Here is a 25,103-nt window from a genome sequence, read left to right as displayed (position 1 = left end):
ATGAACTGTATATTTAGAGGAAAATATTTTGCACATCTAAATTTAAAACACATTTAAATCTGGAGTTTAAATCAAAAAGTAAAAAAATCACTTCAGGCATCACTCTCCTATGCCTCAGAATATACATCTTCAATTTGCAAACTATTCACCAACACTGAAGTTGATCTTCTCTCCTCCTTGTTCTTCTAATTCAGAGGTAGTGCTAAAGCACTGCATTTTACATTGTGTGCTAGGCTGCCCTCAGAATCAAAGGTTGAACATATGCAAGACTGATATTCAGGGACAGTCCCAAACAACTGCAACCCTGAAAATGTATTGGTAGAATGTGGGTGTGAACTATTAGTATTCTCTGCACTGTGCTTATTCAGATCATAAAAATTTCCAGCTTTTCTGACCCAGCATCTTTCCTCACCTTATACAAGAATCCTTCAGATAACACAGCTGGAAACAGGATCCTGAATTACACAGGAATGCTGAAGGAAGTCTTCCTGTTTGAATGACATACACATGCACCCCTCCCATTGCCCTTATTTGCTTTCATGTGAAGAACATGTCAAATGCACAAGATGCTCAGCTGCACCAGTAAAATTGTTACTAACTGCTGGTGGAAAAAAATACAAAACAATCAAACACTCCCTTTCACAAAAAGTTACTCTGGGCATTTCTTTATGTTCCAGTCAAAAAGTTAACTGAATTATTACGATAGTCTACTGCAGTGAGTTCAAAACACAGAGATTAGCCCTGTATATTTGTGGACTATGTTTTCAGTAAAAAGTTCCAATTCTCACTTGTTCCATGTTATCTTCACTAAATTTTTAAAGCAAGGGTATTACATGAAAGACAACTGAAACATTTAATTTGAAATAGCAGAAAGGTTAATTCAGAGGTGTGAAGGAGCAGCAACACTGTAATAGCCTGAAGATACAGCACAGCATAAAATCTACTCCAAACTCCCAATCCCCATCATACATAATCCTAGTTTATTTCTCCTATGAATGCAGCATATGGAAATACTTTTAATAATTGTAGCAGTAGTGCTTAAGGATGGTGAAGTTACTTTACAGATGACCTCAATTTTCTTTCAGAAGCATAATGCTTCATTTTACAGATTTTTCTGTCAAATCCGAGGTACCTAATATACAAAACAAGATTTACTGTTGCTCAATATAAATACAATTTTTATAATCTGGCCCATCTTTCCTTAAGTGATATATTCAAAATGTCTGCACCAGTGCCTAGCAGCAATAAACCTGTCTGCCCAGTTTTACTAAGTAAGCTGATGCTGGGTAAAGTGGGGTTTGGGAACTCAAGCCATACCATGACACTTGTGTGTAGCCATTCTAAAACCATCCACCTGTTCCATTTGAAGGCACTAATAAAACACTAATTCCTATGAGCCTGGTACACCTTTTCTTTTTCAACTGTGCTATTAAATTCACCACTATTGAGAATTTCAGGAACATGGAACAATTCTGCCACCTAGAGTCCATACATAAAGATGCTTTTACAATCAAATGATTACTTTTAAAATATCCAAAAATTTTACTCTCAGACCTTTTAGCTGTCAGAAATGATAAAAATATTATATTAGTCTTGCTCTCAAATTGTTTAATTTAAATATCTTTTCCAGTTACAAGATCATATAAAGAATTTACTGCAACTGTGATTACAACTGTAGTACTAATCTCCTCACAGGTGACTTCAGCAGTAAGAATGCTCAAAAGGACAAAAATACGAGAACTGAAAGTAACTGAAAAAGTGATTTCTCACTACATTTACTTCAAATATGATAGTTACTGTTAAAAGAATCAGGCCTACAAAGAAAATAAATCAATTTAAAAAATAAAGTCTGCAAATACTAACTGCAATTGTAATATATTCCAGGTGACAACACAAAACGAAAATATATGACCACCACAAAGATGAAATTCATATGGGGAAAAATGGAAGGTTCTGCTATTTAATACTTATGCACAGGAATAAAGAAAACCATAGAATAACAACATCCTGGAATAGTTCAGAGCAAGACACTGTATCAGATAAATCTGCAATTGTGGGTTACATCCAAGGTAAATGCCACATACCAGTAAAGTGCTAATCCCTCCAGCCAGCTCAGCTATAAACTCCAATCATCCTGCTCAGTTCTGGACCTCTCATCACCACACACACAAACATACTCAGAGGTTGGGGGTGGGACAGTGGGGAAATAAAAATCAAGATTATAGAATTTAATACATAAAACTCATAGTCACGATCTATCAAATTAAGTTAGAGCTGAGGCTATTCCCTTCTGTATTAATGCCTTTTTTAATGCATAAGGATATAATGGGCATCAAGTAACTTTTTCCAAAGTATAGATTACAACATGGCTGCAATAATTAGAGATATAAAATCTGAAAAACTGTGAAGGGTTAAAAGCAAAGTTGTTTATTTAATCAAATTGCTTCTTATACAAATAAGATTCCCATGCTTTCAAAACAAAACTTAAGGAAATGTGCTGGATAGTCTAGTCTAAGTTTTTCACAACAGAGAATACAAAAATAAGGATTAAGCCAGGAAAATATTTTATTTTATGCATATAAATATATGCATAAATATAAAAATTGTTTTTATATTTAAAAAAGCTGTAATTCAGAATATTGTCTTAAACTTTTTGTAAATATTAAGCAGGGAAAGTTTAGTTACCCAAACTGTGAGAGAACTGACTTTGTCACTGCAGCAGAGAAGCAACAGCAAGAAATAAACCAGACCATTGCTCCAATATTTCAACCTTGACCTAGCAACTAATATGCACTTAAAGGAACAATCTTACACTAACAAAAAGATACAATTTCATGATGCAAAGGTTATGAAACTAGAGGGACTGAGCTTCACACAGAACTTGGTAGGGGATCAGAGTCAACAGTTTTTCCATTATAAACAGATACCTGCATAAGGAACCCCCATCCAATCCTTCTTTGATTTTATACACAGCTAACTCCATTAGAAAAATATTTACCTCAAATTCCAATTTTTCATGGGCAACTTATATGGTTCCATCTCAGTACTTTTCCCTAGAACCTATCCAGGCAGGCAATTATGTTAAAATGCCATACAGGTCACTCTAGACTCCTAGTGCCTTGCAGTGCCTTCAAAAGACACAAAGCTCAAGGAAGACAGTAGAGAAAGGTTTTACATTAACGTTAAAAGCTGAGAAATCCACCAAACCAGCAGCTGGTCCAGCCCCAGGCAGCTGCAGCTCACAGATATGTAAATGTGTGTGTGCCTGGACACACCTACATGGAGTGTGTGCAGCCCTTGCTCCAGCTTTGCAGCTCAAGAGATGTACCAAGGTTATGTGGTACAACCTTTAGCCTTCCCACATGTTTGACAGGATGGATTATGTTATTTCTCCTGTACATGGGGTCAGAGTTCACTTAAGCAAAGGTAATTCCAGTAGACTTGCAACTGTAAGAAAATATGACTGAAGAGTGCTAGCCAAAATTTCAAGTTTTAGCAATAATCTGTAGCACATTCCTGTGTATTGGGTCTGCCTGAGATGGAGTTAATTCTCTCTTTGCAGCCCTCGTAGTGCTGTGTTGTGCACTGATAGCCAGAAAGGTGTTGATAACATTTGATAACACCCCACTGTTTTGGCTACTGCTGAGCACTGCTGGCACAGCACCAAGGCTGTCCCTCCAGCATTTCCTCCTCACCAGCAGGCTGGGGGTGGGCAAGATCTTGGGAGGGCAGACAGCCAGGACAGCTGACCCAAACTGACCCAAGGAATGTTCCTTACCATATGACATCTGCTCAGCAACAGGAGCTAAGAGAAAGGGGGAGGAGAGGCAATTCTTACTACCATATTTGCCTTCTGGAGCAACTCCTAGGTGTACTCAAGCCCTGCTTCCCAGGAAGTGGCTAGAGATCACCTGCTGACGGGAAGTAGAGAATAAATCTTTTGTCTTCCTTTGCTTCCACACACAGCCTTTGCTTTTATTAAACTGCCTTTATCTTGACCCACACATTTTTTTTTCCATTTTATTTTCTCCCAGTCAGCCTGCTGAGGAGGGGAGCAGCTTGGGGGGCACCTGTCATCCATCCAGCCAAGGTCAACCCACCACATTCTACAAAGAAAGCGATGAAAGATTTTATTTTTTTTAAAGAGCATCTGAAATGGTCAGAGCTCACTATTCATATGAGAACACCAGTTCGTTTCAAAAAGTTATAAATTCACAAGGCCACTATTAGTGCATTTCCAAGATTCCAGCTTTAAGATTTCTCTACACACAAGCAGAGCATGTTTAACCCAGCCCACCCACTTATCATGCTGCTTATCTAAGAGATATTTCTGAGCAATCTATGAGATTAAAAATAAATAACTAAATATAAATCAACTACATCAGCAGTCACCAACAAAACCACACTCTCCAAATACACCTGTGAATGCTGAAACTCCTGCTCAGTCTACTTTAATTTGTTCCCACAGGGAGAATTCAAGTGCTAAATACATTTACAGTAGAGATGCAATGAGGAGGTTTTTCCTTCAGAAAAGACTGCTGTAGCCTGCTACAGGAGATTATAAAAACCAAAGGATTGTTCAGGAAGGAAAGCCAGAGGAAGGATGTGAAAGGAAGGAATCAAGTACAGACACAGGGGCTTTTTCGAGGTGTTCAATGGTTTGTTTTACAAAATGCCAGATATTTATCTAAAAACATGTCCACAACAGAACTGAAACCTGTGCAGAGCAGTAATGCAAAACTTAACATTCCAAATACTTATGATGGTAAATATTCTATGTATGGATTCAAAACTTTAGCTACCTGAGAAAATATCTAACTTCGTATACAAAGGTTCTCTCAATAACAAAGTTATAAAAGTAATGTTTTGTTAGTGTTTTCCCCTAATATTTGCAGTTTAGGAAGTGTCAACACTAATTCTGACATATATTCACCAGACAATATCTCAGTTCAAACTGATTTAACATACATAAAAATATGGTGAACTTTAACTGCTCTCCAGAAGCAAGTGCCATAGTCAATGGCATGACCAAGAACTCATTCATGATTAAGCAACTGAAGTTATTGTGTCTGCTTCATACAAAATCCATCAGTAGAAACACCAGTGACACTTGCAACACCTTGTTTAAATATCAATGTACAGATTAAAAAATTTTCACTTTTTCTCCTTTAAACTTCTCTCCCTACCCCTGTACTGTTCCTCTCCCACAGCAGATGCTGTATTGGGTCTGAAGGCAGCAATTCCCTCATTCTGACTTTTGTGTGTGTTTGTGAAGGTTAAGAATGAGAACTGAGCTGCATGAAGAGTGAGGACAAACAGATGAGATGAATTTTAAGCCCCCGACATTTGTGGCTGTTAAAAGAATGGTAAAGGAAGTCAGAAGCAGCCCTAGCATGAAGTACTTCTATTGCTTTTGAAATCTGACTACATTTTCAGTTGGTTAGACTGTCCACAGACTCACCAAAACAGCAATGTTGTGTTGTAAGCCTTCAGCCAAACCTGAAATTAAATTGGTTTAAACAACATACACTCTCAAATAGTTCTAAAATTAAGCTACGAGAGGGAAAAAAGTCCTTAGACTAAACAAAGTGGCTCTGAAGAATGATTACATAAAAATGTCCTATTATTCATAAAAATCAAGAAGACTACACTACAGACTTGGGGAAAGCCAACAGATACTTAAAACGGGCAGTGCAGGATGACTCATCCACTAGCAATTAAATCAAACACTGTATTTTCAAAAGAAGGTAGAACTGCATAAGAATCATACAGAAAACTATAGAAAAATACCTCAAAAGATGTTCTAAGTCAACAACATAAAAATAAGCAAGGAGACAAACTGCACATTCTAGTAATCTTAAAAACAGAAGAGGACAAGTGAACTGACATGTCTGATTTTACAAACAATAGGAACCTCACAAAAATCAGTAAAAGCCAGCCAGGGATCAATGCAACATCTGATCAAAAGAGGGTAACCAAGGGGGTCAGACAGATAAAGGAGCTGTGTGATGCATTATAGAAACCCTAAGAGTCAAATAAACTGTGAAGGACAACCACTGAATGACAGTAAATGGGTGACACCCTGTCCCAGATCAGGAGCATTAGAGCTGTATTGCCAATATGAACAGGACAGGATAGAGACTTCCTAACAAGAAAACACTAATTAGGAGAGATTCCAATTATTCAGTGCGTTGGATAAGTGTCAAGAAGGGAAGTGATGTAGTGATTAATTTTTTAGCTATCATAACTAATGGCTTCTTGGAGCAATGGGCCAAAGTAATCACCAAAAAAAAAATAAATCTCTGATTTAGTCCATAGCACACATGTAACAATGAAGATGCTATCAATAAAAGCAGCACCTAAAAGGGCAGAATGCAAGTATCATGAGAACTTTTTAAGATGTTAAAAAAGAACACTACATCACTGGAGACTTATTAAGAAATCCTGGAACAGTTCTATAAGGCACACTTTAAAATTAGGAAGTGTGTCCCAAAGGAGAAACAGTAAATACTTGAGATTATTGCCATCTACATAGAATTTGGAGGAGCACATTGCTGAGGAAATCAGTACTTTGGTCAAACACATCAAAACCAGAGGAAACCTGCCAGAAAGCTGATTGGCTCAAGGGATTCTCTTTTTACTGTGTCCTGATCTTCCTAGTGTTTCCCTTTTGCATCTTAAGCTATCTCTGTGTCTCAGTTAACTACAGAGGACACTGGGAAAGCTCACACACGAGAGTGTTTCTCTGTGGAAAAGAGAGGTTGAGGAGGTGCTTTGGCCTGAAGCAATTTTTTGAAAGAAAACTGACATTTAGGAGTGCTCAGTCTTTGTTACCATTCATGCAGGAATTCCAAAGAAATTCAGATATTGCAAAGGCACACACTGTGTGGTATGTGAACTACTGCTGAAGTCAATTTTGATTTTAAACATTCTAGGAGGATTCAAGAGACTGCAGATAAATCCATACAAAGCAGACAGTGAAAATTTACAATAAAAAGAATTATCAGGCACATTGGCAATTCAAGTATCATACAGAAAAGTCAAAACAGCATTTGCAGAGCAGCAGCATGCCTTCCTGATCAAAATTCTTTACATGAACAGGCGAGCAGGGAAGGAATGATCTGCCTGAGACACTGTATCTGAGTTTCTTAACAGCTTGTGAGAAGGTTTTGCACAAAGGTTCTTGAAATAGAAGAAAAAGAAAGAAAGCAGAAAAAAATCCCACATAAAAAAACCCCCAAACACGCATCAAAAAACCCTCCCAACCCACCTACAAACAAAAACCCTGAGCTGTTCTGAGATAAATCACAGCCCTCAGTAACATGTGATGTTTCCCCATCTACTTACTCTCACTGCTACTTGCTCGAAAATATAAACATTAACATTCGATGATTTCTGTCCAAGCTACCAAGAATGTTCCTGCAATCCTGCACAAACCGAAATAAAAGATTTGCTGTTATGCCTATCATATTCACCAGGCTGCTCAAAGTAACTGCATGCTAGAGTCCAAGAACAAACTCAACCTCTGGTTCCTTGTCTCTCTTCCCCTGGTTATGTTTTGCTTAAAATCACTACCTCATCTCACTGTTATTAAAAGGATGTTACACTAAACATTCATCTCTTTCTTTAGTGTCTTGGCAAGTTTCACTTAGAAGACATGGTGAGGTAGGAATGCCATGAATGATTCCCAAAAGGAGGAAGAGCTACCCAGATTCCTTCAGTACAGACCTTTCCAATGACTAAAACATCAAGCAGCAAGGTTGCTACAAATCTCACAGACCCAAAGAAGCAACACTAACTCTTTATGTAGCACACAGGTACCTGCCACATAGCTGGGAATTAGCCCCCAGTTCAGGAATGAATTTTTCTACCAAGCCATGGGACAATGCAATAAAATTGAGAGCTTTGTAAAATACTGTTAAAAATCAGACAAATGAAAACTGACACCTCGTTTACTTCTTAACATTATTTTCCTGTGACAGTACTTAAAAGAAGTAGCAAAGGCAAATGATTCAATTTGACAGTAACCTCAGGAGAACAGACATTTGCAATCTTTTAGAACTTGACTTACTGCTTCCTTGAGAAATTTAGTGCCAAGTATCTCTGCAATAAAGAAAGCCTAACTGTCCAAAAAGAGCAAGCTGTGCTTGCAACTATGTTCTGGATGGCACATAACCAAGTGCAGTCGAAGCCACGGATTAAGTAGCATGAAGGGACAAAAACATAGACAAAAGCCTTTTCATGATAACACTTTCTGGTTTTCTTCATTTTAGCATTTTCCTGCCTTATTCCTTTGGTGTTTTCCACAATGTACTTTCAATGTACATGTGTTGTTACTTCTATCAGTTACTCCTCACTTTTGTCCTTTTCAAACCCACAGGTACTTTCATAGAGGCCTCCCAACTTTAGGGCCCAAGCCAGCTTTGTTTAAAAGGACTTAAGTGATTACTTGGTATCTTTTAAATAGCTGAAGCAAGTATTTTGAGATATAACTTAGGCTCACTGTAACGTGATAAGAACAAACTTCTCTGTCACTCCAAGCCCACCTTTACATGGAACACTGAGCGTAATCCTCCCCAGCCATCTCTGATTAACAAGTCAGATACAGGAAATTTAAAAAATGCAGTTTGTCACTGGGATTGTAGACCAGCTTGGTATCCAGAGCATTACCTTGCCTGTGCTTTGTAAGATTGTAGTTCTTGTCCTCCATACTCTCTCCCTGCTGACAATATCTCTGGTTACATCCACTTCAGCATCAACAAAACTTCTCTGTTTAAGAGCAGTTATGTCATCATCTAGATCAGTTTTGATAGTAGATCTTTTCTTTGCCATGATTTTTGCCTTGATAGCAGCAATTTTTTCCACTGACATGGCTTCAGACAAGGACCTAAATGAACAAAAATAACAGCAGAGACTGAGTAATTACACAAACAATTCCTCTGAAAGAACTTGTGAATAAATAACTTCATCCTGCCTAAAGTTCATGGCTATGCTATAAACTACAAAATAGTAACCTTATATATACTGAAAGACTATGAGCTTGGCATTGCTGTTTTGGGCGTGAGAATCAAACTTCTGACAAAGACTCCATCCAGTATTAGCAAAAAAACCATCCAAAAATCAAAACTATAACATATAAAAGTAAAGAACACCAAAGTAAAGCATCAGGACTAACACTATCACTTCTAACATCATCTGAATTTCAGCTCCCTGTTCTTTTTAGTGGATAACCATTTTGTGTCCAGTCAACCAATCTCTGGCTGCTCTGAGCCTTTCAAAGCATTAATCTAAATTTTGGCTGAGGTGCTGTTGTATGGACTTGGTCACTTGGAAGATGTGTTACCTTCTCCGAGCAGGCAGGGCAACAAAAAACAGATGGTAGTAACTTTGTCACATTAATTTGTGTTTGGGGGAGCTCAGTTGAGTCCAAGAATGCAATGTTTGCTTTTAATTGTAAAAACAGAATTTGGTTGCCAGTGAGCCCTATTGTTTTTCAGGGGGGATGAAATAAAAAGGACTGAATTGCACAATCCTAACTGTCCAAACCCAATTTTGTGTTAAGAGGGGTTTTTTTTTTTGTGAGAATACATTAAAAAAAATAATATAAGTACTGGATAAGAAGTATTCTCCTTTACAACTAAGCTATTGGAAAGGGAACTTCTCTGCTTTGCTGTTGAACAAAGTAACAACAGAGTCAAGCATGGAGTTCAAACTCACTGCCTGTAAATGTTGTTTGTACTTTTTTAAAGGGACAGTCTTTTACATCCAGCATTTCAAAAATCAGTAAACAGAGAATATAAAGTAATTACAAACAACACTTAGTAATCATCACTGTAGCACTGCCTCACAACTCCAAGACAAGTTGTGATACACTCAAGCTAGCATCCAAATAATTAGTTTATACAAAACAATGTGTACTTTTTGATTTTTTTGATCTTATACTTTCTGATCTTAAGTCAGATGAGAATGACATCCTTTTTTTCCTAGTTTCCTTTGAAGTACGCCTATACAAGAGACAGAGAAGAGGAAGTAATTCAAAATATGTATTTTTCATGTGGTTAGGTCTAATTGTGGATTCCATAAGTGACTCGAATCTGCTCTATCATAAATGTTTGAAGGTCCGACTCCCCAGACGTTACTAATGAGAGGATCTAAGGGAAGAAGAATTCCACTGAGAGTTGTTGGACAGAAGTAAAACTGGCTCCCTTGAACAGCACAAGAAATGTTATCCATCCTATAATTAAGCATTATCCATAATAAAAAAAGCAATCTTACCTGATCTGCTCCGTTTGCACGATACCTTCCTTGTGTCCTTCCAGCCGAGCTGCCAAGCGCTCCTTGTCGAGGCGCACGCACTCCTCATCCTGGAGGGAACAGCACTGTTTAACTGGAGTGTTTCAACTTGGGTGCATTCTCTCTTAAAAAAATAACTACAACTAGAATTAAAGCTGTTCAGCACTATTTTCTGTACATTTGCAAGGACAATCTTTATTTCCCTTTTTTTTTGATCGGTGCACTAGCATTAACTGTAGAGCTATGGGAAATTTCCTCTCAAGAACCACTAAGTATAAATAAGAAAATGAAAAGGAAACTACCCTTCCCTTGTAAAGAGCCTCGCTTTAACAACAACTGAGAACAACAGAAAAATCACTCAGAGAATTTAAAGCTGGCAAACAATGCTCATATTCAGGTAGGACAATACAAATTCACACACATACATATTTAAGGCAAATTTATCAGACATTCAAGTTTGTCCAGATATTTAATCAGTGACATTTTTAAAGACAAGAACTGCTCAGAATTGTTGTATCTTGATGCAGAACTTTTAGAAATGGCATTCCTAGTAAAGACAAAAAACAAGTTAAGAGTAAGGAATCCTCTAAGTTACTCAAGCCAGGTTTGAGACAGATATGTAATTTGAGAAAGCAGCAGAATAAAATCTATGGATCATCAACAGGTCATCTCACAGCAATCATCTGCTCATGTGCCATTAAGAATGCATCAAGTTTTTATGATACCTATGCAGTGTTAGGTAAGCACAAGCAATGTTCAAATCCAATTCTTGAATAAGCAAATTTATGTATTTTGATAACTCTTCTTTTAAGAAGAATCATAAAGCCTCAGTACTCTGAAAACATATACAGATTTGTAACTCAGAGGAGACAACTGGATAGACATACTTTTCAAATAAATTATCAAGAAAAACTAACTAATTTTTTAAAACCAGGCAGAGTTAAGTAATGCAACGTGTGTAATAGACACATTGCTTCTATTAGAGAGGCACTTGTGAAAATACACTGTTTAATTAATTAATTATCTAAGACATAGCTTCATAAAACGTAATCACAGGAACAGCTTCAAATACTGCTACTAAAGGGACTAAGCCAGCAGGTAAAACAAAGTCTCCATTGATAGATATAGGACAGGCATTTAAGTCATAATGCCAACTCATGGATGGCAAATAACTGGAGCAAGTCATTACAGAGCACTTTTATTCCAGTCCCATCTTAGCAGACATGTTACAGTGCAAAGGGTATTTAAGAGATGTGTGGTCAAGCTTTCCCCTTTCATACTACAACATACATCAAAATTCCACATTTAAATAGGAGGCTTTAATTCCAACTCCTTCCAGTTCACATTCACACTAAAAGAAGTATTGTGTGCACCCAGAGGACAGAGAAGTCAGAGGAATTTCTACAAAAACAAATAAATACTGTAATATACCACTACCCCCAGTTTGTATTGATGACAGTTACTGTCATTACCTCTATTCTTGGTTTCTTTGCTTCTGCTAATATTTCATCTGCTGCTCTTTTAACTACAAGAAAAAGAAAACATTAAAAATGCAAGACTGTAGTAGACTTCTATAAAATAAAAAAGTTATTTTTTAATTAAATTGTACCTTGAGTGGACCGTTGAAGACCAATTTCAAGTGGAGCACTTCTGTCTATGCTTGATGAGGTTGCTGTAATCAAACAGAACATTTAGTTTTAACACAAAATATCAGCCATAATATTTGAGTCAAAAAGAAAGAGGGACAAAAGAAACTGCAACAATGGAAATTGTAACTAGATATCAGGTAGTAAAAGCGGTCAAACACTGGGACCAGTGGAGTGGAGATATTCACAACCTGGCTGAATATAAAGTTAGATCAGGTTGCTCAGGGTCATCTGGCCCTTCTTTGAAAAGGGGATTGAACCCCCTGGCCTCCTGTGGTCCCTTCCAACATAAATTAGTCAGTGATTCTATGATCTCTATATACCACATAAAAGAGAGTCACAGTGCTAATTAGAACCTGGAATCAAGATCTACCAGTTTGTCCAGTTTTTTGGAGTAAAGACAACTTGCTGGTCCCTTTAAAATACATATAAAAAATGGTTTTACTGCCCATATTACAGAAATAATCTCATATTCCAGGATACTTAAAATTTTAAGACCACAAATAAAACAGAGCATCCTACAAAGGTAAGTGATACTTATCTTCTTCTGAGAGAAACCTCCTTGTTCTGACCATCATTAACAAAAAATGTAAGATGATGAAATACTAGGTAAATCTGTCAGACTGACAAAGCAGTGATTTGATACGTTTTACTGAACTGAAGATTTTATCCCACACATTTCTTGCATTCAAGATCAATGTATTACTGAAAGCTTCCCACAGTCTAGAGATGGAAAAAACATACATGCTAAGCATTCTAACACATAACTGTCGAGGATGTTAATAATGCAGTAAAGTGCACTATGTGTCCAAGGCAAAAGAACACATCACTCACATGTTTCCCCATTTAGGTATGCAAGCAAGTCTTTCCTATCAGGTCTTCTTACCACAGGAATGTTTTCAGTCTGAAAAGACAGCAGACATGACATTAAACTGTTCTGCCCTCCAAGTCTCCTGCTGAAGATTTTTCACTTTTATTGAAAAGTACCCACTCACACAAAGACAGGAACACGTGTCCTGCCACCCAAGAAAGCTTTACTAGCAAGCTTCAAAATGCAGCTACATCCTAGAGGATGTTCAGCTACACAAAATGAAGCATGCTGTCTGCTATAAAACTGAAAGAGAGGACAGTCTTTTTTCCTCCTTCACTTCAAACTTGCAAATAAGATTAGCTTTTAACACACACACAATTCTCTGCCAGGAGTCTGTGTTGATACTTAATTTCTGTGTATCTCAATTTTCTTGTTCCAAGTATCTAAAACATGCAGCACTGCTGTGTCAGGTAACTATGTAGCACCTGGGAAGATGAAGTGTGGGCTCATAGAAAGCAGTCAAATGGAAATCAAAAGGACTTTTTCCATTGAGAATTCCTCTATCTTTATTTGTAGAGCTTATCCAGTAATTTCTCTAATTAGATTGCATATTTCCAAGTCCACTCCAAAGCTATTCTGCTGTATTTTAGTCTGTTCTGTTGATCTTTGCCCTCTCAGGCACTAAAGGATCATCTAGATTGGAATTGCACAACGGAACAGATGGACAAAAGTACTCTTTTGAAATAGTGTTGGAAACAAGTGTGTCCATAGAATATCAAGAGAAACACTACATTACTGTTAATATTTGGGTGACACACTCTTGCTGTAAATGCAACCTGGTGGTTTGAAGGGATAATCTGCCAGGAAGCAAACTGCCAAGAAAAATGCTCCACCTTGGCAGGGACTGTCACGGGATCCTTACATCGAGGTGCTGGTTTTTAAACTCTCACGTGCACTCCCACACTTTGGTGCCTATCTTTTTCCCCTTCCCCAGCCAAATTCATCCATCTCAGTGCTACTGTCATCCCCCCAAAATATCTACACACGGTATTACTTATCACAAGAAAAAATCCAACGTTGTATGAGGTACTTACCGCGGCACGACGGACATACACAGGGTGGGAAAGGTGCACATTATTGAGCAGGAACAAGATAGAATCCAAAGTGTAGTATTCCCTGGGCTGGCCCTCTTTCCCTGTCCTGTAAAACAGTGAAACAAAAATAGTAACATTTAAACTCTCCACCTCTGTTTCAAGCACACCCTTTTTTAGAAAAGATCTCTTTTCTTTCCAGATGACAGGTGAAAGAGCAAATAGTAATATTAATATCAGGCTACTGACAAACTGGTTAACTATCAATTGTATTAAAAAATACAGGTGAAGGATATGTGTTCCTGCAGTGTCTTTAATGAACAAATTATATAACCTATCAAAAATAAGCCAAACTAAGAGCTGGATGGGTTGTAAAATAAACAAGCGAGATCTGTAAAACCATGAGTACATATTCACATTTCACACATATTTATTCTGATTATCGAAGGAACTGCCTTGCCTTATTTGGGACAGCCAGAGAAACATAACTGAACTGTGAGTGAAAAAAAAAAATTACATTCTCTTCAGGTATAACAGGATAGAATTTTCACCCCTAGAGAAAGCACAGTGAAGAACTCGGAATATATAAATTCTATGGAGTCTAGAGAGCAAAGGGTTCAAAATAGTGCCAAAAGGTCAAAATAAGGAGCAACTAGAAACTACCTGCACACAAAACTAGCAAAACCACAACAAACTACAAAATTACAATGAGCTCCCATACTAAAGTCAGACCACATCAGAGCAACACAACAGCATCAAGTTCAATCTCAGCTTTCAAATAGCTTGTTTCAAAGAGACACCTTTTAAGTCTAAAAGGGAACTTGTTCTATGCAACAATTAGCAAAAAAACCTCCCCGCCAAACAATAAAACTCCCAGTTTCAGTTGGGCTCCAAGTACATTGAACATAATTCCCTCCTCACACACGTTCACTCATTTTGCTGTTAGGATAAGATTTTGTAGGGGAAGCAATGCCTGTCCAAGTTTCAAAACAAAACCTACTCCCTAAACACTCCAGCTGCTGTGAGAAACGGAGCTGGCACTCAGTTTCACCAGGAGAGCAGCAAGAGCAGCGATCCCACTGCCCACCTGGGACCTGCCAGACCCTGGCTCCTCCACATTGCCCAGTCCCCTTCCCCCACCAGCTGGCTCACCTTAAAGCCTGAGGAAGACAAGCCAAAGCTATAAAATTTAAGACTGGTACAGATTTTTCATGAAACGAGATATTTCATGAAGAAACCCTTCCATTAAAACCCTAAGAAGGAGCTTTCCCTCTAAGTACAGCGGCTTTACTCGTGGCTCACCATCAGCACTGAAACACAACATGCACCACAGAAGTGCCAACCTCTCTGGGGGAAGCGAGAGGAAATAAAAAATACTCAGCCACAACATTATTGAACCTGAAAGAGCTACACAAACACCTATTAAAGCAAGGGAAGTGTAGATTTAATGCCACTACTGCTTTGCTTGCAATCACTTTTCTGAAATTTTTCAGACAGAAGTGTCCAATAAACTGTTCAGAACCCATTACTAGCAGTGAGGTTCAAAACATCCCCTTCCTAATGATGCCTGAGAAAACCAGTACATGAATATCACACAGAGAAAAGGGATCCAAAATACCAGTAGAACTGTAGAATAAAAAGGATCTTTCTACCACTGTTTCTTCCTTCCAAAAACTTGGCCTGGGGGGGGGGGGGGAGGGTTGTGTGTATATTTTGCTGTTGGAGAGGAAAGGGAAGAGACAAAGTATCTTTAAACTGCTAAGAAGCCAAAACTTGGCTCCACAAATACAGTCAACAAAACTGGACTCCTCAGCAAGGAATTGTTTGAGTAAAGAGCAGAACAGTAACAATCCCTGATAAGGTGGTATCTAAACATATTCGGAGCACTGGCAGAAACAAAGGCTTCCTCCACATAGGCTTGGCTCTGAAGTGAAGCCATGGTGGCCCGTGATGCAGCTGTCACTTCATTTTCAAACAAACACTTAAGGTTATCCTAGGTTGGAATAATTCATTATTTCTTTGGAATGTGCCATGTGCACTGAGCATTATATAGAAGTCCAGCTGGTCATCTATTCAAGTTTTAACAATATTTAGCAGTAAATGGCTTAATTTAAAAACAAACAAACAAAATACTGAACCCTTACCTATTAATTTGAAAATACAGTATTACAAAGCCATGGGCATTGCCAAAGCTCAGCAGGGCACAGCTGGTACTTCATCACTTCAACCCCACACATAAGAGATCCCCATGCTCTAAGAGGATGTTTTATTAGGGGAACATGTTAAAGGGAAATCATCAGATGGAAAAGCAGGTGCATATGAGGAGAAAATCTAAGTCCAAACTCACATTTCAGCATCAGTGTGTCCTCACGCTCAATAAACAGAGAACTAAAAGCAAGCAGATCTGAGGGTAGCTTACCTCATTAAATTTACAAACATCCAAAGTAAAAACAGAAATTAGTTCTCTTATTTCCCATATTTAGTTATGGCATCAATTAGTTAAGTGTCATGGTTTGAGAACTCCAAAATTCAATTCCCTAGTCCAAGCTCCCTCCCACATCTTAAGAGGCAAACTTCAACAAGCCCAGTAATAAGCATTAAAGCAAAATAAGGAGTTGCATCTCTTACAATATAAAACTTCACCTTAAAAATGGAGAAAACGTTTATATAATACAAGAGAAGAAGTTTCATCTACTTGTTTTCAACACCAGAAATTTATTTCCTGCTCATCCATTCACCTTCAACCTGGGGGCACCAGGAATTTATTCATTTTTAAGTGATTTATTTCGTCTTCCCTGTTTCAAAGCCTGCATTTTTACAGAGGTAGTAAAGCCCTGTGTCTCATCCACAAAAGCAAGCAGAAATCTTTAAGAACACAAGACGAGGCACATCGAGTATCACACAAATGACAATATCCAGGGCCAGCTGCTCCCTGTTTAAACTCCTCAGCTGCACATACAGCCCTTGGCTGGGCAAACAAAGCAATACCTTTCTCTGTTAGATTAATTCCTTCCTTTGGTTTTGAAACAGATTTTATAATTACTCTTCAGGAGCCATAGATCAAAACACACAAAACACTTAATCTCAGGTCACGTAGCCTTCCTCATGTGCCAGCAGGAGCATTCATGTAACTATTACCTGGAAACTAACCTGGATTAAAGTTAGTTTTTGTGCCCTCCCCCCCTCCCTTTTTTTTTTCCCTTCAGGTTACTTCCAACTTGGCTCAGTTCTCAGACCAATTCTCTGTTTGGCTGACTTTTGTGTAGCACAGAGAGAAGGCAGTGCAGGGCAGCACTGCTGACTTTGTCAGCTGAGCTGCTCGAGGAGTCAGAGCTAAATGTCTCATGGGACTACTTCTAATTCTAGCAGGGACAAATGCCACTGCTGCTGCTTGGACTGGCATTACTCTCTCCAGGCTGGAGATGCAATTACAGCAACCGTGCTGTGGACACCTAAACAGAAATCAAGGTTTGCTCTGTGAAAGACTAAGCCACCAATTGCTCAGTGTAAGCAGACTGTGAATCCTGTCAGGTGACCTGAATATAAAGGGGTTTGAATCTTAAAAGTTTTTTAAAATGTTCCTCATAAATTTGGCAATTACATAAATTACCAGCTCCTAAACTGTGGTGTCAAAGCTACTGAGCATGGCTTGCAGAACTGGTCTCAGTTTTACAGTGTCTTCCATTTGGAGATGCAATATGCAAAATGCCACAGTGGTTCCCAAGAAACATTGTGAGCTGACAGCAGTGTGATCCTATCACAAGTTCAGAAGCCACTGGTCTAAAACAAGATTTACTAACTTACCTCAAACAAATAAAAACCCTCCAAATTCTACCACGTCTACCACAGGAGGTGAATACACAGACAGCTATGAGGAGGTCGCTGCTGCTGTTCTGCTCAGAGTATCATCTAATCACCCACAGTTCCTTCTTGACCATGAAGATAAAGCTGCTTGATTGTACATAACAAAGTTTTCCTCTCCAGCTGCTGTCTTTTTGGCTTTTGGTAACAATGCCTGGGTCTAATTCCAGCTCTCCTGAGCAGGAGTACAGTTGGACTGGTGTATCAGCAATGAATCTTGCTTGTCTAGTTAACCAGTGCTTGTTAATGCTTGGGAAAAGCAACTTGTGGCGAGGACACCACCATGACTGTCTGCACACTGCTCAGCAAAAATACAGCTAAGACCTTTAATTGCTATCTCAATGTTTTTCTTCCTCTTTGGTCTAGCTACCAGTATCCCCTATCGAGCCAGGAAACACAAATAACTCCAAAATTAGTTTCTGAAAACCTGAAATGTGCTTGAAATAGCACATTCCTAGTTATAAACAGAACACAAAGCTAAAAAAAGTTCGTCTGCAAGTTAAGATAAACAAACAGGTTTATTTCCTTTCTCTCTCCCAAATTACGAGTCAGGATGCTAATATTCATATCATAATTACGAAAACAAAACAAAAAATAATTCCTAGTCAGATGGAATGACAAGTTCAGGGGTTTTTTTGAGAAATCTGCAGGTTCTTCTACTTTTCCACAAAGCTTCACAGGATAACATACCTGATACACTTGCTACCTAACCCTTAACAATGAGCATTTTCTTTCTCCTGGGTTTGAAAGAGATTCACTGGAATCCTTCTAGCGAGGACTAGAAAAGCAAGCAGCTGCTAAATTATGAGTAAAGGCTAATGAAGACCTTCCTTGCAATGTGAGCAATCCATACCATACCAGGAAATTCAACAGGTACAAACCCCTGTTTTCTGGAAGTTTCGGAAAAATAAGCATTTTATCTGGTACAATCACTTCAGCCACGTAAACACTATCTCTACTTGTTTATTATAACAAGACCAATTAGGAAAAGCCTGCACCGGGTCCTGCCCAGAAAGAGGTCCACGGTAGGGGCAGGGCACCCGCACAGCTCACTGGGGCTCGCAGGTGAGCACAGGGGGAGCGTTGTTTTGGACCTCTCTGGCTTTGTCCTGGTGTTCCAAAGTTCCAGGACAGCAGCAAACTGGACAAATAAACTAAAACAGGGGAATCACAGAATATGCTGAGTTGGAAGGGACCCACTGGGGTCACTGAGTCCGACCCCTGTCCCTGCACAGGACACCCCGACAATGTCACCGAGTGCCGGACAGCGTTGTCCAAACATCAACGTAACTACGGAACGCCTTGTTTTCCACTGAAAACCCAGAAAAACTCGGGAGAAGCTGCCTCCTGCCATCTCATCGCATGAGTCTGCAGGACGCGGCAGGAGAATCGAGGAACGACCCGGCCGCGGCCCTTCTGGCCCGGGGCAGCGGCCGGGTGCCTTCCCGAAGGGAGTGGCTAGTCCTTCCCTGCCCGCTCCCTGCCCGGCCGGGCTGCCGGGGGGCGGCATCGCCACCGGGACACCCGAGCACGGCGGCGCGGCCCCAGGGCCCTGCGGGACGCGGTCCCAGTTCGGCCGCGCCAGCTCGCCTCGTCCCTGCAGGGCGGCGGGGACCGAGCCCCGTCCCCGCGCCCAACTTCGGGGCAACTTCTCCCTCCTTCCTCCTCCTCCTTTTCCTCCGCCCCCCCCCGCGCCCGCCGCGCCCCGGGCCGCGCCGCTCACCCCCAGATGACATAGTTGGTCTTGACGTTCTTGGGCCAGGAGAACTCGCCGAAGATCACCTCGTCGCCCTTGACCACGATCTCCTTCTTCTGCGTGTTGTACTGCCGCAGCACGCTCAGCACGTCCGCCATCTTCGCCCGCCTGCCGCCGCTCTGGCCCCGCCGCCGCCCGCCGTAGGACCCCGCCGCCGCGCCCGGGGCTGCCCTGCGCGAACGCCTGAGCCGCCGCCGCCGCCGCACCGCCTACAGGGGGTGACGCCACGGACGCGTTGCCATGGCAGCGGCCCGCCCCCGCGGGAAGGGGGCGTGGCCTGAGGGGCGGAGCGCTTCTTGTCCTCCCCTCGCCCCGCCCCCAGGGCCACGCCCCCTCCGCCCTCAGGGTGGTCCCGGGAGATCCCGGAAAGCGGCAGAAACAAACTTCTTAACATCAATTTGTAGATGTTAAAAAGGGCGTTCTTCTTTTATTCGTCATGCTGGACGTTGGGAGGGCAGCTCCTCTAATCGGACGTGCCAAATGGCAGATGGACGGGGCCTTATTTATTACGCGTGCTGTTTACATATTCATTAGATAGTTTTGCTTACGAAATACATATTCATGGTATGCTTTGCATGGTCACGCCCATATGGGAAGTCCTCCTTGGTCCTTCCGGGTCTTCGTCGTCGTCCTGACCCCTGTTCTTGAGCGGGCACGGCGTCATTGTGTTCCACCACCAAAAACTGCAGCGCTTGTTCTCTGTTTTATCTGGGTACACAGAGCTTAGTTTACACCCTGTTTGTTTACACCCCTTATCTAATTCTCGAGGACTTCTCCAAGATTGTACTGTTCCTTGTTTGGGCACTCCAGGATACTGTGAGTGAAGTTTCTGTCTCCCCTGTCACGGGTACAGCTTTCCCTCGCCTCGAGCACCCAGAGTTTTAATGTGTTTTGTGTGAAAATTGGGGCTGTTTAGCCTGGAGAAGAGGAGGAGGCTCAGGGGAGACCTCATCACTCTCTACAACTCCTTGAAAGGAGGTTGTAGGCAGGAGGGGGTTGGTCTCTTCTCCCAACTACTCACATTGTGAATTATACCAATCACTGCCAATATTTATTTGTCAATGGATATAGAGGAATACTGATGCACTTAGAAGACAAAGACATAAGGAATAAACAGAGTATAATTTGGACTGGATTTGGAATTATTATTGGACCTATGGCTCATGAAAATTGGAATGGAACTTGAAATGCTTCCAGTGGGTCAAGTCCTGTTTCCGTGCCTCATCCAAAAACCTACATCACCTAAGCCAGTGCTACGTCTTAGGAAACACACCCTGTACATCTTCTACACTACAGATAATACTTTCTTCAGTATTATGGTGTTACAGTGACACCAAAGAGCCACTCATTTCAGTTCTGCTGCTCAGGGAGCAGGGAATGGCGCACACACGTCTGCAAAGAGATTTATTTTCAGATTTCAAGAAAATGTTGCAGTTCTGTTTTTTTTTTTCACGTAAGGCTGCCTTCATCTGGGGAGAACACTGAAAAACAAAGTTCAGCAAGACAGTGTGTGCATTGGCAGTAGTTCACGAGGGACATGATGCCTGCACCCTGAAGAGCAGGAACGCTGAGGGAGGCAGGGAACAAAGGAGGTGAGGTGGTCGTGCCCTGCTGAAATCAGTGCAGGTATGAAACAAAGGATGGAGCAGCATGATGGGAGTTCCGTCACGCTCTGTAAGAAACAATGCAGGTAACGGGAGCCAAAGGAACGACCTAAGCCATGACCAAACTTCACTTCGCTCATGGCTGAAGTCGAACTCCATCTAAACAGAAAACGATGTCAACTGTAATTAACTCATCTTTTCTCCTCCCTAGAAGAAAACAATATAAATACAGCTTAAGAGAGCAGGGAGGTCAGAGGAGACTCCACCTCTGTGTCCTGGGACTGTCAGCAGGCTGTACCTACCTCCTCCCCCAGGGATGCCTGTTGGGTAAGGCTGGAACATTGAGCTGTACGGAGTGCTTCCTCACTCGGGAAATGTGGAAAGCAGCTGGTGCTTGAGATCGTGCTCTTAGCGCTGTATCAGCATCTCCCAATTTCATGTGCTTGTGCCTGGCTGTGTTACATTTTATGTGTTCACACATGCTTCTGCAGACAATGTGTTTACCACCAGCACAGAATCATGGAATGGTTTGGGTTGGAAGTGACCTTAAAGATCATCCCATTCCAGTGCCACGGTGGCTCTGCATTTTTGTTGCTTAGTGCCGAACTGGCCATCCCTCAGAATCCAAGCCCAGCTGCTCCCGGTCCTTATGGTTCCTGAGGAGCAGATGGAATTCAACAGGGGTGGTTTTCTGCCAAATTTAATGCAACAGATAAATTCGTTTTACTTTTAATGAGATACCTTCATTAGAAGTTTTAAACGGGAGTTTACAAAACAGTTCCCGCAGCTTTGGGAATCCTAGTGAGATTATTAACCAGATTATTCATATCACTAAATCAGGATTTGATAAGAGACATCGGAGAAACTATTTTCACATGGCATTAGACACACGATTCGTCCGGAAAATCCACCCCATCCTTGCCCCATCTCCTGACCCCCATCCCGGGAAATGCACCCCATCCTTGCCCCATCTCCTGACCCCCATCCCGGGAAATCCATCCCATCGCTGCCGCTCTCCTGACCTCCATCCCGGGAAATGCACCCCATCCTTGCCCCATCTCCTGACCCCCATCCCGGGAAATCCACCCCATCCTTGCCCCATCTCCTGACCCCCATCCCGGGAAATGCCCCCCATCACTGCCCCTCTCCTGACCCCCATCCCGGGAAATGCCCCCCATCGCTGCCCCTCTCCTGACCCCCATCCCGCTGGCGCTCACGGCGCACCGGCAGCGCGCGGGGCAGCCCCGTGGGGCGGTGCGGGGGCCTAGCGGGCGCTGTCGGACCGCGGTGAGGACTGCGGAGAAGCCCCGCCCCTTCCTGTGTCGGCCATGGCCCTGCAGGGGGCGCTGCGTCGGGCGGCGGCGGCCTGTGGGGGGTGGTGAGAGCGGGACCGGGGAGAGGGGTCGGGAATGGGGGCCCGGACTGGGACCGGGAATGGGATGGGGATGGGGACGGGGACTGGGAGGGGGAGAGGGATCGGGATTGGGATCGGCATCGGGACTGGGATCGGTGTTGGGACTGGGATTTGGGAGAGGGATCGGGATCGGGACGGGAATTGGGACTGGGACCGGCATTAGGATCGTGATCGGGGTTAAGACCAGGATGGGACTGAGAGAGGGATCGGGCTCGGGAGAAGGAGAGGGATAGGGATTGGGAGAGGGACCGGGATCGGGTTCGGGACTGGGAGAGGCATCAGGATAGGGATGAGGAACCGGAAGAAGGATCGGGATGAGGAGAGGGACCACCAGGCCCGGGATCGAGGTCGGGGTCAGGATCAGGACAGGCATCGGGATCGTATCACGGTGCCATGGGAGGAGCGGGGGTTCCGGGGGGCCGGGCCGGCACGGCAAGGACGGATCTCGGTGCTCCCGCGGGAGCCGGGCGGTGCCCTGGGCGGTACCGCGGGCGGGACACGAGTCCGGCCCCGCCGGGAACGGAGCGTTTGGCGAGTAACGGCCCCGCCGGGGCTGCTCGGCAGCTCCAGCCCCCGGCTCTGTTCTCCCGGCCGGCGCTGAGCACCAGAACGGTGTAGGTAGTGCAGCTGAAATGAACTTGCGCCTAAGAGAGAAATCAGTTAAAAAAAAAAAACAGGACAAAGCCAACCCTTAATTTGTGAACTGCAAAACGTGATGTTTGTCTGAAAGCTCGAATATCTGATTGTGATTTCTTTTTAGTTCTAGAATGGGGAGCCTACAGTCTACTTCTGTAGGATTGTCTAATGATGCTGCTGTGAGTGAAATACAGGTAACATTATTTATGCTACTTTTACTTATTTTCAACATTTATAAAAGCTATGGGTACTTAAAACGTTTTCTTATTTATACAAAGAAGTACTGTAAATAGTTCTGCATGTTGAACCTGTTCTTATGCTTATTATGTTTATCAAGTCATGCTGGCAGCATTGTTTATCCACAGCCCTGGAACCTGATCTTCCTAGGCTGCACCCATTTTATGTTTTTTCAGACCTCTACTCAATTTTTTGGAGTCAAATACAGGTCAAACATGGCTTCATAGGTGCCAGCAGTAATCCTCCTGTATTTGTTACCATAATACCAGTGTTTTGACTTCTGTATTGGCTTTCCTGACTGTTCAATATTGTTGGAAATGTACTGGTATAAAGCTCACTGACTGAAACCTCACTGACTTAAACTTTCTTTTGAACATACAGAACATTATTTCAGACAACTGTGTGGTGATTTTCTCTAAAACAACATGCCCATACTGCAAAATGGCAAAAAAGCTTTTTGAGGGTTTGAATGTGAATTACACAGCTGTGGAACTGGACACAAATACGAATGGAAGCCTGTTCCAGGACATTCTTGAGCAGATGACGGGTGGCAGAACAGTGAGTATCTTCTCCTACACATAACAAGCAAAGTAAGAACTTGGGATACACATGTGCCCCTTGGGGTATGTCCATATCAAGTTCTTCATCTTTTTGAGACAAGTACCTTGGGATACAAGCTCCCAAATTAAAGACAAGGTACTGCAGAAGGGTTCTGTACTCTCTTTTCCTTTAGAGCCTCCCTGGCTATCCTTCAGTTATCTTTTCCATACTGCCACTGAAATAACCAAAGTATCTATTTTTCATTTGTATATTTAATCCATTGTGTTAAACAATTGCCTTGTATTTTCTTTATTTCCTATAGTCTCACTTGACTCAGTTATTACAAACTCCCACACAGTGACTTCATCCCACTTCTGAGGGACACTCAAAGCCTCCTATCTCTGTAAATATTATGGAAACGTATGAGTTGTACACTAATATTACACATACATCTAGAAGAACACAACTATTGTGTGTATTAGAGTCCATGTGGGCTTACTTAAGACTTTTTATCTTTTTTCCAAGAAGTAACTAATGTAATTTTTGTTTTCTTGACAGGTTCCAAGAGTGTTTATCAATGGGACTTGTGTTGGAGGTGCAACAGATACTCAAAGGCTTCATGATGAAGGCAAACTGCTTCCTTTAGTTCATCAGTGTCAAATAAAAGCAAATTCCTGAGCAGCCATCCAGCTTAGCTTCATCTTCCTTTGTATAAACAGAATTTCAGATGAATGCAGAAGATCACAAAGATACACAGCATGAGCTGCACTCAACAACTTCAAACCGTGGCTTTCTGAATCACAAATCATTCTCTGACAGACTTTATGGACTTAGCAAATTAACTGGTGTCCTTGCTTAAGCTTTATCATAATCAAAATGGTCATTAAAAATCATTATGTAACTCAGGACTCTTCGTGTGAGACAGTGGTGTCATTTCATGGCTCTTACATCCTGCTTCAGAGAAGTCTAAACTGTACAAGAATTTTTGTATTTTTTTGCTGCACATTAGTTTGCTTTCTAGCTTTGTTTCAATAAATGGTCAGTTTAATTTAATGGTGCCTTTATATTCAACTCTTCTCTGTCAAATTGTAATGAAGAAAGTATGAAGCCAAACGAATTCTGGTGTGTGTGTGTGTCTGCCTCTCACATTTCAGTGCCTGATCACCGAGCTCCCAAACTATATCCACTCGAACAGAAAAGGGAATAGAGAGTCT

The 25,103-nt window shown here is 41.6% G+C and overlaps 2 protein-coding genes and 1 pseudogene across 5 annotated transcripts in view; 1 reads left to right on the top strand and 2 right to left on the bottom strand.

Annotated features, from left to right (window-relative positions):
* The window catches only part of CDC73 (cell division cycle 73), a 104,763-nt gene extending 85,161 nt beyond the window's left edge, over positions 1 to 19,602 (bottom strand). The window contains exons 1-7 of the mRNA XM_064664435.1: positions 19,426 to 19,602; positions 13,845 to 13,950; positions 12,774 to 12,843; positions 11,903 to 11,965; positions 11,766 to 11,818; positions 10,276 to 10,364; positions 8,671 to 8,887 (exon numbers count right to left, since the gene is read on the bottom strand). Coding sequence (XP_064520505.1) covers positions 8,671 to 8,887; positions 10,276 to 10,364; positions 11,766 to 11,818; positions 11,903 to 11,965; positions 12,774 to 12,843; positions 13,845 to 13,950; positions 19,426 to 19,556 — 729 coding nt within the window. The 5' untranslated portion in view covers positions 19,557 to 19,602. The remainder of the gene's footprint in view (positions 1 to 8,670; positions 8,888 to 10,275; positions 10,365 to 11,765; positions 11,819 to 11,902; positions 11,966 to 12,773; positions 12,844 to 13,844; positions 13,951 to 19,425) is intronic.
* Positions 12,888 to 13,775, bottom strand: LOC135418573 (ubiquitin-conjugating enzyme E2 D2-like; annotated as a pseudogene).
* A 1,761-nt stretch (positions 19,603 to 21,363) lies between the features above and the next one.
* Positions 21,364 to 24,942, top strand: GLRX2 (glutaredoxin 2). Of its 4 annotated transcripts, none has more exons than XM_064664439.1 (4): positions 21,364 to 21,389; positions 23,237 to 23,306; positions 23,731 to 23,907; positions 24,448 to 24,942. In XM_064664439.1, exons 1-4 carry the CDS (start codon positions 21,379 to 21,381, stop codon positions 24,565 to 24,567), a joined length of 378 nt encoding a protein of 125 aa, XP_064520509.1. In that variant the 5' UTR covers positions 21,364 to 21,378; the 3' UTR covers positions 24,568 to 24,942. The 4 variants fall into 4 exon arrangements, with proteins under 4 accessions (XP_064520509.1, XP_064520508.1, XP_064520507.1 ...); XM_064664438.1 differs by lacking the exon at positions 21,364 to 21,389 and adding an exon at positions 22,324 to 22,440; XM_064664437.1 differs by lacking the exon at positions 21,364 to 21,389 and adding an exon at positions 22,855 to 23,090.
* Positions 24,943 to 25,103: the final 161 nt, after the last annotated feature.

Source organism: Pseudopipra pipra, chromosome 9 (genome assembly GCF_036250125.1).
Source record: "Pseudopipra pipra isolate bDixPip1 chromosome 9, bDixPip1.hap1, whole genome shotgun sequence".
NCBI lineage: Eukaryota > Metazoa > Chordata > Aves > Passeriformes > Pipridae > Pseudopipra > Pseudopipra pipra.
The sequence above is the reverse complement of the archived record's forward strand: the minus strand, read 5'-3'. Positions and strand labels throughout refer to the sequence as shown.

Excerpts from the sequence above, each read along its gene's own strand:
- GLRX2 (XM_064664437.1), top strand. The coding sequence starts at position 22,870 with ATGGGAGGAGCGGGGGTTCCGGGGGGCCGGGCCGGCACGGCAAGGACG. Across the intron at positions 23,091-23,236 it reads GCGCTGAGCACCAGAACGGT|TTCTAGAATGGGGAGCCTAC; the intron begins GTAGGTAGTGCA and ends ATTTCTTTTTAG. Across the intron at positions 23,908-24,447 it reads AGATGACGGGTGGCAGAACA|GTTCCAAGAGTGTTTATCAA; the intron begins GTGAGTATCTTC and ends TTTTCTTGACAG.